This window comes from Sitophilus oryzae, unplaced genomic scaffold (assembly GCF_002938485.1).
Source record: "Sitophilus oryzae breed Bouriz unplaced genomic scaffold, Soryzae_2.0 scaffold_1018_pilon_pilon, whole genome shotgun sequence".
NCBI classification, from domain to species: domain Eukaryota; kingdom Metazoa; phylum Arthropoda; class Insecta; order Coleoptera; family Curculionidae; genus Sitophilus; species Sitophilus oryzae.
In genome coordinates, this window is record NW_022145636.1 from 1,777,167 (window position 1) to 1,791,020 (window position 13,854).

The 13,854-nt window shown below is 31.5% G+C and overlaps 1 protein-coding gene across 1 annotated transcript; it reads left to right on the top strand.

Annotated features, from left to right (window-relative positions):
• Positions 1-493: 493 nt before the first annotated feature.
• Positions 494-4,216, top strand: LOC115874394 (probable chitinase 10). The gene is made up of 7 exons (XM_030889548.1): positions 494-574; positions 2,078-3,024; positions 3,392-3,509; positions 3,567-3,700; positions 3,755-3,845; positions 3,921-4,092; positions 4,178-4,216. The coding sequence occupies exons 1-7, from the start codon at positions 496-498 to the stop codon at positions 4,179-4,181; spliced, it is 1,545 nt and encodes a 514-aa protein (XP_030745408.1). The 5' UTR covers positions 494-495; the 3' UTR covers positions 4,182-4,216.
• Positions 4,217-13,854: the final 9,638 nt, after the last annotated feature.

Genomic DNA, 13,854 nt, shown 5'->3' on the forward strand with positions numbered 1-13,854 from the left:
GTATTTTAGGGTTTATAAAAAATATATTAAAAGATTTATTTTTATTAATATGTATAGGGTGTTTTGTAATAAAAATGCAGTTGTTTTTTTCGGTGTGTATTTTTTAATTACGATTTTTTAAATTTTTGTTGCTGCTGCCATCTGTTGAATAATAGTCGAAGCTCTAGTTTCTAATATTGCCACCAGGGTATTAATATTAATAAAAATTATTTAAAAATGTTTTTTTGCCCAAAATTTAAATTAAATATTGTACAAAAACAAATATACTTTTTTATATGCCTGAGTAACATAGAAATGAAAAAAAAAAACTTTACTGTTAGATTGCGATGGTGTACGTTTACTATTAACAAAAATAAAAAAAATACAAAAAGGAGTCCTGTTAGGCAGAGAATACGCAATTCTGTGGGTGGATCTTTTGCTAAAGTTGTTCTATAAAAGCGGGATGAGGTTAAACTTAGAGTTATTTGTAAATTTCGCATTTAGTTATTAAGAAATATGTTTTACCAAAAAGGCGCGTTATTTTTATACCCACTTTTTGTGGTAATTTTTTGCGATATTGTTCAGTCAAGAATAAGTAAGTAATAGTGCTATTAAATTTAATATTATTAACACATAAATACTTAGATTAGTAATTTATATTAAAGTTTTTATACAAGTTTGAGTTCTTCTTTTATTTATTATTTTAAAATTACATAAAAAATAGTTTATAATTTTCTTTTATATAAAAATATAATTAGTGCTCACAGAAAGCTGAAACTTTCAGTATTTGTAGCAAATTTTATATATTACTAGAGGGTCCATACGTCTGAGTTAGAATATTAATAATTTTTGGGGAAACTGGTGTTTTTAGAGACCTTGTCTTGCGCCTTGCAAAATATTTTGATTTAGTTTAATTCTGATTAAATAAAAATACGAATAGATCTCACAGAAACCTGAAATTTTCAGTATTTGTAGCAAATTTAATATATTATTAGGAGGGCTATATGTCTGAGCTAGAATACTAATAGTTTTAGGGGAGACTTGTGTTTTTTGAGACCTTGTTTTGCGTTTTGCAAAATATTTTGATTTAGTTTAATTCTCATTAAATAAAAATACAATTAGTGCTTACAGAAAGTTGAAATTTTCAGTATTTGTAGCAAATTTTATACATTATTAGAAGGTCTATACGTCTGAGCTAGAATACTAATAGTTTTAGGAGAGACTTGTGTTTTTTGAGACCTTGTCTTGCGCCTTGCAAAATATTTTTATTTAGTTTAATTCTCATTAAATAAAAATACGAGTAGTGCTCACAGAAATCTGAAATTTTCAGTATTTGTAGCAAATTTTATACATTATTAGAAGGTCTATACGTCTGAGCTAGAATACTAATAGTTTTAGGGGAGACTTGTGTTTTTTGAGACCTTGTCTTGCGTCTTGCAAAATATTTTGATTTAGTTTAATTCTCATTAAATTAAAATAAGAATAGTGCTTACTGAAATCTAAAATATTTAGTATTTCTAGAAAAAAACATATATTATTAGAGGGTCTATACGTCTGAGCTAGAGTATTATTAGAATTAAGAGAATTATGGCATTAAAACTCCCAAAGTAGGTAGTATGATATATTAGTTGCAATTTGAAGATAATAAACATGTCAATCTCAATAATTCTTGTTCCTTTATACTGTCTATAACTCTGATACTATTTTAAAGTATTACCTAACAAATCTCCAAGAACAAAGAAACATATTATACATCCATTTAATCTGTTTACTCCAACATAAAGATTTAATCTAAGGAGCTTCAGCAATATTTTTGGCAATATAACTGTTGTAAGGCTATAAATGTTTAAAAGTTATGTTTAAGTAAAAGACTTTGGACAAATTTGATCATTTTGTGCCTACACAACACGTGGGTTTAACCCTGAGGTCGATAAACCGATATTTAGATTCAAGAAGTTCAACAGAAAAACCTTTATTTGGATTTTAACATAGTATAACAGTTCTTATTTTGTACGATCTGTTATTCTAAATTCATCACTAGTTATAATAATTCTAATATATTTAAATTTTTTATTGGAAAATATATTTTTTATGTTAGTTTCAGACAAAAACCTTCCTCAACTTGATTTAAACACAAAATGTCTGAAACCTAGAGGTCAGTTTCAAGGAACTTCATGCCAGAGTTACGTTTCATGCTGGGATGGAGTTGTCATTGAACAAAACTGTCCAGAAGGACTATTATTTAACCCTATAAAACTATATTGCGACTACCCATACAACGTTCAATGCCAAGCAACGTTATCAAGTAACATTCCTGAAACCCCTACATGGACTAATGACTATATTAATAATCCTTTACAACAAAATATTCTTAATGAAGTTACTGGAAATTCGGGACCGATGGTCGAAAGTGGAAATATTGTTAATCAGGGTGTGTCATCTTTAAGTAGATTTTGTCTAAAAGACACTGGACTATTTCCAGGTAGCAGCTGTCAAAAATACGTCAATTGTTGGAATGGAAATGTTGTAGAGCAAGATTGTCCAGGAAATTTACTCTTTAACCCTGTGACTCTAAACTGTGACCATCCCTTTAATGTTAAATGTGATTTAATTTCAAATAATGCTACTGAAAACTTAAATAATAACATTATTCAACAAGTTGAAGAAAACAAACCTATAGATAATGTCTCTCAAACAATATCAAATCCAATTAACCAAAATCTAGCAAATTTACGTAGATTTTGTTTGAAAGAAACAGGGTTGTATCCAGGAAGCTCTTGTAATAAGTTTGTGAATTGCTGGAACGGTAATGCCATAGAACAGGAATGTCCAACAGGGTTGTATTTTTCTAAATCTGGGTTCTGTGACTATCCAGAAAACGTCAATTGTGGACCTGAAAATAATAATAAAGAATTTAAAAATAGTTTGTGTCCAGAGGAGCATGGTATTTACCGAAATGACACTTTTTGTGACAAATATTACGTTTGTGCTTTCGGAAGAGTGGCAACACAGTACCAATGTCCTGAAGGATTCAGTTTTAGCCAGGTAATATATACAGTATGTCCAGAAAAACATATATAAAACTTTTTTTAAAGGATGCAAGGAAGAAATGCTGATACAATATAAATTAAAATTTTTCATGAAACAATTTTTTTTTACAGTTTTATTTGCATTAAATTACTGAAAATGCAGAAAGTACTTCTAATAAAAAATTATTAAAAAAAAATGTGCGTTACCATTACGTAAAAAAATGTGCGTGTTTTCTCAGCTATTAGATTGTAACAAATAGTTTTATACTCGCAAAAATAGTTTTTTTACGCGAAAAAAATAGTTTTTTTTATGTTTTTTATAACTTGCTGATCACTAAATTCAGATATTGATTTGTTTTAATTAATTTAAACTTTCTATATAGAATTTAGGCGTTTGTGACTACTCCTACAGGGTTGATTGTGGCAATACCTCTACTTCAGAAGCTTCAGAATCTGATACAATAGCTGATACATATTTTCAAACTCAAATTCAAGAAAAAGGTATTATTTTTCCAGAATTTTGATTCAATTTTTTCAAATCTTTTATATTTTTACTAGAAAAACACCCAAAATGTACAAAAATCCTTAATGGACTTGTTAGAGATGAAGAAAATTGCTCAATATATTATCTATGTGACTCTGAAAAAGTTGTAGCTACTTACGAATGTCCTGCTGGTACATTATATAGCAATGTATGCCAGAAATATCGTAATTTTAATAATATAACTAAACTTTTATAATTATAGGAGCTGGGAACATGCGATTATGCATACAGGGTGAACTGCAACAAAGGAAATATTAATAAAATTGAGCCATATAAACCTCAACTGTCTTCAGGTAATCTTGATTTTATTTATGTCTTGACAAAATGGTGAAGAAAAAATTTAAAAAATATTTTTAAAAATATTTTAGAGTTGATGTCACAGGTACAAAACTGTGTACCCGGTGCGACAATACCGTTAAATTTTGACTGTTCCAAAGCATGCAGATGTCGAAAAAATGGCGCAGAAATAATTGAGTGTCCTGCAGGATTATTTTATGATTCAAAGTCTAATAAATGCCTTAGTTCTGCCCTGGCAAAATGGTGAATATAAAGCTTTTCTCTTTATCTTTTCTGTTATAAAAAATATATATAAATATACATGATAATAAATATGTTTTTTTTACAGTTAACGATGAATTGAAGACTGAAAAATAGATATTCCAGAAGGTTTTGATAAATTTATAATATATTTTAAGAATAATAAAATAAATTGTAGAATTTTTAAGCAGTTTTTTTTAATAAACCCGTTAATATTGATGTCAAAGTAATATTAAATAAGTTGTAAATAATAGATATTTATTATATAAATATGAGGCGTCAAGTTGCAAAACTCGCCTTATCCATTTAAAAAAAAATGGTTTAATCACATATACAGGGTGGCGCACCTCATTCATCTCGGCTGATTATACGAAAACTAAAAAAACCGGGAAGGAAATGCGCATAATTTAAAATTATTTTCAAATGTACAGGGCGTGTCAGAAGTAAGATCCATACCAAAGTTATATTTTTCCTTATGGCACACCCCGTATTTTATTTGATTACTTTACTTGATTACCACCTTGATTACAATTTTGTGAGCCAGATAGTTTGAAAGAGCATTTAAATCTACTTCGACTTATTTAAAAAAATACATAGTGTTGTATTTGAAATAACGAAGTTTTTATGTATAATAAATATTTAAAATAGAGCAGCAATTTTTGATACCCCTGTATACATTTAAGAAAGGAACACATTTTAATAATAAAGTTTATTTCTCTGGCTTCAAAGTCAACACAAGAATTAACTTTGAAAAGTAATGTACAGGGCGTTGCAAATTTTTTTATTATAACATCTATATTTAAAAATATTTAAATATCTCAAAAACCAAAGCATTTAAACATACTAAACCCTTATAATAAATGCCTTATTTTATGCCCAAGAATCAAAAAATGAAATAAAATACCGGGATGAAAATATATGAAAAAATATAACTTTGGTTTGACACAGTTCTGACACAGCCTGTACATTTGAAAATAATTTTAAATTATGCACATTGTGTCTCTATAAATACCCACAAAAAAATTGTTTCTACATCTTTCCGTTTTCGTAAAATCAACCGAGGCGAATGAGGTGTATTAATAGTAAACCCTGAAAACTACATAGTCCCAAACCAAACATAGTCCCAAACTGCAGCAAAATCCGTCTTATCCATTTACTTTTACTTTTTATTGTCATTAACGTTGCAAATCCCGCATTTTTTCATAGGCTTTTTACACAAGTATAATATTACTGCTAATGTCTTATCGTATCTATTTCAAATCCTTACCCAATTTTAAAAAAAAATAGCATACTTATCTAATAAATCAAGTTAGGATGCAAATATCTTGCTCTAAAATCCGCCTTATCCGAATTATTTTTGTTTTTTCTCTTTAAAAATTACATATTCATTTTTATTTCTAGAAAAACGAGATACAAAACAATGATTCCACTCAATGGACACCCTTTTTTTTGTAAAACAACGCTTCAAACATTTGCTAAAACAGTTTTATTAAAATAAAACGGGTTTTAAGGCCTCATATTATGTACACCATTACAGAAATCTTTCTCAGTCAAAATTAATGTAGTTAGAACGTTTGCCAACAGATAGCAGTATAAGTCTACTTATTTGGGTGTTTTACTGAGTGGCGCTCTTTGGGGTCCTCCCTGGGGCTTTCAAGGTCCCCTGTGGTACCTTCGAGGCATCGCACAGGAATATTTTAAAGGTATTCTTGCCTTTTCACTTTCACTGTGGTCACACCCTGCCCAGTCAGCGTGAACACACACCGATTGTGTATTCCATAGTAACGACATAGGTATTTATTTAAATTAAATGGTATGTCTGCAGCAATTTGCAGGAATATACATACAATGTAGCAGGATAATAAGCAGGTCTTTTAATTTGAATTGTTATTAGTCATTTGAGTGTAGATCTATGAGATGTAAAGAGAAAATATTATAGTACTAGCGTGTACCCGCGACTTCGTTCGCGTCGAATTAATCATTTGTAATGGTGATGATAAAGCAAAGCAAGAATTTCCATTAACAACATTTAAGCAGAATCGTGATTATTCAATGGACATATTTTATGAAACACCCTGTATAAATTTTTAAAAAATCCTAAAATATGTAATACAACAAAATAAAATATACGTGTTTAAGGGTTTTTCCGAAAAACTCACCGGTTTTTAAATAAAAAATATTCTAATATTTGAGGGGTGGTTTCACCCCCTTAGAATTCGAGTTTTGAAAAATCCCTTCTAATCGAACCTCTACACCCTAAAGTCAATCCGTTTTCCAAAAATCAGCTTTTTACGTCAAGCGCTTTAAGCAGGATCGTGATTAATCAATGATTTTTCAAAACACCCTGTATTCATTTTTAAAAAATCTTAAAATATGTAAAAAAAATAAAATATACGTGTTTAAGCATTTTTTCGGAAACTTGACCGTTCTTAAAATAAAAATAATGTAATATTTGAGGGGTGGTTTCACCCCCTTCGAACTGGAATTTCGAAAAGTCCCTTCTTATCGAACCTCTACACCCTAGAATCAACCTGTATGCCAAAATTGAGCTTCTTACGTTGAGTGGTTTGAGCAGGATCGTGATTAATCAGTGAGTCAGTCACTTAAGGATTTTATATATTAGTATTAGTATAGATTTTGTTCTTTTTACTATTATTATATTATTTAAGTTATTTACAGTACATACAGGGTGTGAATCCAATTATCTACAGAAAAATGGAGGTTCAATTTAAAAAAAAAATAAACTTTTATCATAAATTTTTTGTGTGACACCTTGTATACAACAAAATATTTTTAGTATATACCCCTTTATAAACTATGCAACAACTGTATAAAACTTTTTTCATATCTTCGACAACAACGACGATATTGTACTCCATTGCACTAATGGGCCACCCTGTATAAAGCCTCCATCTTTATTTTGCCAGGTGAAAAAATTAGTAAACTTCAGATGATGCACGGTATCAGTGAAAGTGTCATTCGCCTTTGAGACACTTTCACTTTTTTCGGTTTTGTCACCGAAATTCCAGAAATTCAAAACGTCTGGTATGTAATTCCATACACAATTAAGTTTAATCTCAGTTTAAGTTATTTTAAATTAACTTTAAACTGCTTTAAATATAATTAAAACAAATTTCTCTAAAGTAGTAATGTTTTTGAAGATTTTAAACGACTGTTTGTTGTTTTTAGTTTACCTAATTACAATATTTTTCAAGAAAAACTAAGATTTAAACTAATTTACTAAAATATCCTAACTTAATATACTTATATTAATTTTAATTAACATCGATTTTCTCTATATAAATTCTAATCGATTTTTTTGTCTTACTTTTACCTATATTACATATAAATATATGGCTAAAAGTAAGGCAGTAGTTACTAAAATGTCAACATATATTTTACAATAATTATCCAACATTTTTATTGATTAAAAAAAATAGTTTACATAGAAAGTGAAATTGTGATCAAGTTAAACAGGGTTTTACGCAATACGATACGATTATGAACTAATCTATCCATTTTGTTTACTATAAATTACGTTCAAATGAACAAATAATGACATAAAAATTATTATACCTATTAGGTTGCCTTTTGCTAAGTAACCTTTTTACAAAACTTTGACGTGGGTATTTTGTTATTTAATCCTCAAAAAAGTTTTGGTAAAATATGCTCAGTTCATGATATTTCCAATGCATATTCAAGATCATGTTATTGGCAATTTTACACGTTTTTTTTTGTATCTCAAAAACTATTAGAGATAGGTACAGGATAGTGCAATATAAAAATGATGAGATATGAAAATAGTTTCTGAAATTGTAATAATATACCGGGTGTTCTATTTAAAATAACAAAGATGGTGCCATTTTTCAAATGATGCGGCAACATTGTAACGCTGAGATTAATTCATATAGATGGTGCAAATTATCAAAAAATCTATGAACATCTTTATAGATTCTTTAAAGTTAAAGTTCTTTCTAATAACTATGTACTAACCGTATGGTGAATATTATTAAATTAATTATACTCTAACAATGACAAGATATATCAAAACAATTTAACAATAGGCAACAATTTTCTCTTAAATAAACGTTTTAAATGATACACTTTCACAAAACTAGTAAAAGTTATAGTATTTAGTTGACAAAAACGTAGTAGTATTTGAAAACTATAAACAATTTAATTGAGGCCAATCATTCGCTTGCAGACCAACACAAATTGTTGTTTTAATTCACCAAACTGAGATTAAAAAAGTGCCATGAGTAATTCTAACAAGAACAAACCACTTTAATATGGGTATCGTACTTGGGTTGGGCTTTTTTTTGACGTTCCCACAATATAAAAAAATTGTGACTAATAAAAACCAGAATTTCGAAAAAAAATACAAATACAGTAGAAAGAAACAAGTGAAGGTGAATAATCAATCCAGTTTTTTTGACAACCTTGAACGTCAACTTTTAAAGCTTATTTTGGCAAATGTACCTACGTTAATTGTTGATTTTTAGAACTGGTTCCTGAGGAATCTCGAACTTTCAGTTCGTTCGATTTCGTTTGTTGTTTAAAGAAATCGACATAACAGGTAAAAATACGTGAAATTAAAATATGGGCTAGAATAGCAAATTTGTATTACCATAGATTAACTTATTTTTGTTAAATCTAGTCTATGTCCTGTATCCATGAAGGTGGTCAAGCGATCTCTTGAAACAAGAGGGGCGAACAGTACGATAATTCGCTGGTTTTGGGAAATGCTCTCAACACGAACAGCAGAGGCTGAGATAGGTACCAAAACTGTAGTTGTTAAAACAACGCAAGGAACTCCACAAGGTGGAGTGACCTCCCCCCTACTGTGGAGCTTGGTAGTGGATGAACTACTGGAAGAATTAACTCTAGGGGAATACACTGCATAGGGTACGCAGATGACATAGTCATCATTGCACAGGGGAAACATGAAGGCACCCTGTGTGATATTATCCAAAGAGGATTCCGCATCGCTGAGAGATGGTGCAGGACTGTCGGGCTGAGTATTAACTCAGATAAAACCGCAGTAGTGCCATTCACCAGAAAGCGAAGTTTGAAAAACTTGAAAAGAATCCATCTAGATGGAAAGGAAATACTGCCATCACAGGAAGTGAAATATCTGGGAATAACCCTGGATAGTAAACTTCTCTGGAACAGGCATATTAAGAACATTACCAGCAAAGCCACAAAGGCTCTCATGATATGCAGAAGACTGGCGGGAAATAGGTGGGGCTGCGCCCCTAACATTTTGCGCTGGATGTATACCATGATAGTAAGACCCATGATTACTTATGGAGCAGTTGCTTGGTATACAAAACTAGAGCAACGTACAGCAAGGCAAACCCTGTGCAAAGTACAGAGACTGGCATGTATCTGCATCACAGGTGCCATGAGAACATGTCCAACAGCAGCAATGGAGGTCATTCTAGACCTAACACCACTGCATATTGTCGTCGGTAGTTATGCCAATGCGACAATGATTAGAATGGTCATTGACGGAAACAGTACTGGGAGAATTTTCAGGTCAGGGGCTTGGAACACCCTCAAAAAGAAAATTCCACTTCTCCAACTCCCAGTGGATGACATACCAAGAATTTACAACTTTGAGAAACACCTCACTGTAGTATTGAGTAATAAAAAGGATTGGAAGAAAGAAACGCTTACTCAGCATATAAAAGACCATACCATCACGTGGTATACTGATGCTTCCAAAACCAAAGCAGGGACAGGGATAGGAGTATTTGGGCCGAAAACTGAATACTCCGAACCAATGGGCACCTACCCCAGTATCCTTCAGGCAGAAATTTGCGCTATCGAAAGATGCGTACAATTTATCTTGGATAGGAACTATCGAAAACAGGAAATTGCCATCCTATCCGATAGTCAAGCAGCACTTAACGCGATCAACTCAGTAACCATCAATTCGAAGTTGGTCAAAGAATGCCTAGAGAAGCTCAACAAATTAGGCAAAGAAAATAAAGTCCTCCTACTCTGGGTGCCTGCTCACCAAGGGATAGAAGGCAATGAAAAAGCAAATGATCTAGCTAGGAAAGGAGCGAACACTCCACTAACTGGACCAGAACCGTTCTGTTTTCCAAACGGGAACCAACTGAAAGCGGAACTGAAGAATCTGGAAGACTCCATCCGTAACTTGGAATGGGTGTCCTCCAACGGTCTAAGACACTCAAAGTTCCTTAGAACTTATGACCGAGAAAAATCAAAGGTTTTCCTTGATTTAAGTAAAAACAATCTTCGGATTGTCACGGGGTTTCTAACAGGACACTGTCTCCTCAACGAACACCTCAGTAGGCTGAAACTGAGAAACAACGGCGAATGCAGATTTTGTGGGGAAAATGGGGAAACACCAGAACACCTTATCACTGAGTGTGCCGAGACGACGACCATTCGTGCCATGAACCTTGGCACGTCTGATGTCGAGGATGGAGAGCTGGCCTCTGTGGAGCCGTCTCAGATACTGGCTTTTCTTAAAGCCCTGAGACTGTATGATGAGTTATAACTCGTTATAACTCAAGAAAGGGGAACACACAATAGATCTATAAGGTCGCGGTGATTAACTCCCCTTCTAAACATTCTACATTCTACATCCCATGAATGCTCACAAATCCTAAACAAACGCAAAACTTATGATGAAAGAAAAAAAAGCTTCTAAACGAAACATAAAAGAGGCTTTTTTAATTCAATCTAATATAAATAAATGTATTGCTCAAGCATCTCTAGAGGTTAGTAACGTATATGACTATTGCTTTAATTTTTTATCTTTTAATTTGCAGCCTTAGATAGACTATTTCATAGCCAAAAAAGAGCCAGTTATGGGGTGAACTTTCGTTTAGTTGAAATCAGTTATTAGAAAAAAAAAATTGTCTTTAAAAAGCTGCTAAAATTTCGCACTTTAGAATAACTGAAATCTGCTATAAAAAAATACATTTTGCGTTTTATTTTTAATATTTTTCTGAACATATAAACACAAAAATTTTCATGCGGAAATAAGCTGTTTTCATTTTCTAAGGAAATTTATTAGACTTTAGAATAGCTGAAATCAGTTATATAAAAAATAAATATATTTTTGCCTTTTAGAAGCATTTACGAATTGAGGAAAAGAAAAAAATTCCTGCGGAAATGCTTGATTTTCATTTTCCATTTGTTCCTTATTATATTATCGGGTCTTGTAAAGTATGAGTACTCACGAATTTAGCAATTTTTTTTTTGGTAGAAAGTCTTATGGTTATAGAACAGTTTAAAAAGAAAAAAATCCTTGGATGAAGCACTCTTGAACAAAAAAAATAATTTAAAAGTGTCTAAAATGCTAATCAATCTAATAATAAATCTAATAATATTTTTGCAAAATCACAGTTAATTATTAAAATATAAAAACCACAGCTTAACACCATCCACAAAGAAAAGCTAACCAAAGCAACCCAAATGCTAAATGAAATTATTTTTGTATATTTGTACTCCTAATGCCTTCTAGAACGCATATATAAGTTCATTTTTAAACGGTTTTATTTAGCTCGACTCGTACGGTATTTATTTATTTGGGTAAAAATTAGAAATTGAAATTTAAGTATCTTCCTGTTGTCAGATTGATCTAAAATTTGGTACACACCTTTATTTCCGATGACAATACAATATAGTAATATCAATAACATTGTAAATCTAAGCCGGTACAAAATGGCGGATTTCATATTTTTCCACAACCCCCTCAATATGGGTATCAAATGAAAGGGCTACACTAGTAGAATACTGTGATTATGACAAAATTTAAAATCCAAGATGGACGTCGTTACAAAATGGCGTATTAGGTGAGGGCATGAGTAGTCGTGTCCAGAACAGTTGTGTCCAAGATTGTGTGACGTTAGAAGGACAGATAAAAAAAAATAGGTGATTAGATGTACCTACGTAGTTAGCGGTAGCTTTACCACCCAAGTTAAGGTAATAGGTTAAAACGTGCTGAGGACTGTATGGCATTAGGGTGGCTAAAAATGTAATGTCGCAAGCGTTTTCCCCTCAAGATTGGGCGCCTCTTGTTGTATATTATAGCCTTGCCCCACTACTGAACCTCTGGGGGGTCGACCGTTAAAATGTCCATTACTCGTGGGAACAACATGGAAACAATAAATAAAAAAAACTAGAAAATAAAAAATCGGTAAAATTTTTTTTAAGTTAAACGGTTTTATCTTATGTGTACTGAAAACTAGAAAATAATAATAACAATTAGGTATTTTGAACTTCTAGTTCAGAAATATTTTAGTACTAGGCAGAATAGCTTTTAGGCATATTAGACTAAAATAAAAACGTAGGCCCCCTCTGAAATCCTACCTATGGCAAAGCATATCTTTATACTTTGGTAGATCATGAGCTCGGCGTTCGCTGGTGAAGCCGCCACGGCTGGTTATTGATTGTCAAAATCTCCAGTTACGATTATAGTAAGTTGATGCAATCCACACTTCGTATAGAAGAAAGTATTACAGCAATAGTTAATGGGTCCCACGTTTTTATTTTAGTCTAATATGCCTAAAAGCTATTCTGCCTAGTACTAAAATATTTCTGAACTAGAAGTTCAAAATACCTAATTGTTATTATTATTTTCTAGTTTTCAGTGCACATAAGATAAAACCGTTTAACTTAAAAGTTTTTTTACCGATTTTTTATTTATATAACAGATTTCAGCTAAACGAAAGTTGAGCCCAGTTATGGGCGTGGTTGCGTTACACTTTGTTTTTCTAAATGCACATAAAAGCACCCTTAAAGACTTGAACCATTATAGTTTGTTATTACTTAACAAAGAAAATATTTTTCAAATTAAAATTTTCAATTTTCCCTTAATAATAGCCTTGCAATCAACGTTTCATTGAACTTGGGTTCATACTCGGGTTCACAGTTAGATATTTAGACGCGACTACGTCATACCGGTCACGTTATATAACACCTTATGCGTTCCAGGATGTCACGTGCATGGTACATCCGAAACGTGACGTCCATATTTAGTAGGTACTTAGTAGGTACGACTCCTATAGATCTAGACATCGGATATTCGTCATGGCAGTCAGGGCAGATGCATTTTGGGGCTAGATAACTGTATTTGGATGGTGATTTTTGGTTATTTGGGTCTAGTGAACAGTTAATACGGGAACGTAGTCTGATAAAAACAAATATAGAAAGAAAATAAGTTAAATTCAGGGTGGTCCGGACTGTATTCCGGAAACTTGGGCAGCATATTCTGCAGATAAAAATAAGTAAAAAAGTTCGTATAAATGTATGTCCTAAAATGCTTAGTTTCGGAAATACAGGGTGTAGAAGTTTCATTTTTATTTCGATGTTTTCCAAATAATTTCTGAAATAATGTCAATATTTGGATGAAAATTGATTAAAAAACAAACCAAAGCAAACCAAATCTACATATTTTTCAACTTATATGTTTCAAAAGTAATAACTTTTTTGTCCGTACCTGTATAAAACTACTGAGTGAAAAAATATACATTTCCGTGATTTTATACGTAAAAAAATGTCTCTTTACTCTACAATACATATCATTATTGACAAAAAATAAACACGTTGAGTAGATAGTTATTTGACTGAAATTATAAATTTGTGAAATTTTTATTTTTTTCAATTTCAAATTTTTCTGCGAAAAATGATGATAAAACGGTTTCTGTTGAACTTTTGGCACAAAGACATTTCAAATTCTAATTTATCATTTCAGTCTAATAACTATTTAGTCAACATGTTTAA

Excerpts from the sequence above, each read along its gene's own strand:
- LOC115874394 (XM_030889548.1), top strand. The coding sequence starts at position 496 with ATGTTTTACCAAAAAGGCGCGTTATTTTTATACCCACTTTTTGTGGTA. Across the intron at positions 575-2,077 it reads TATTGTTCAGTCAAGAATAA|TTTCAGACAAAAACCTTCCT; the intron begins GTAAGTAATAGT and ends TTTTTATGTTAG. Across the intron at positions 3,701-3,754 it reads CTGGTACATTATATAGCAAT|GAGCTGGGAACATGCGATTA; the intron begins GTATGCCAGAAA and ends TTATAATTATAG.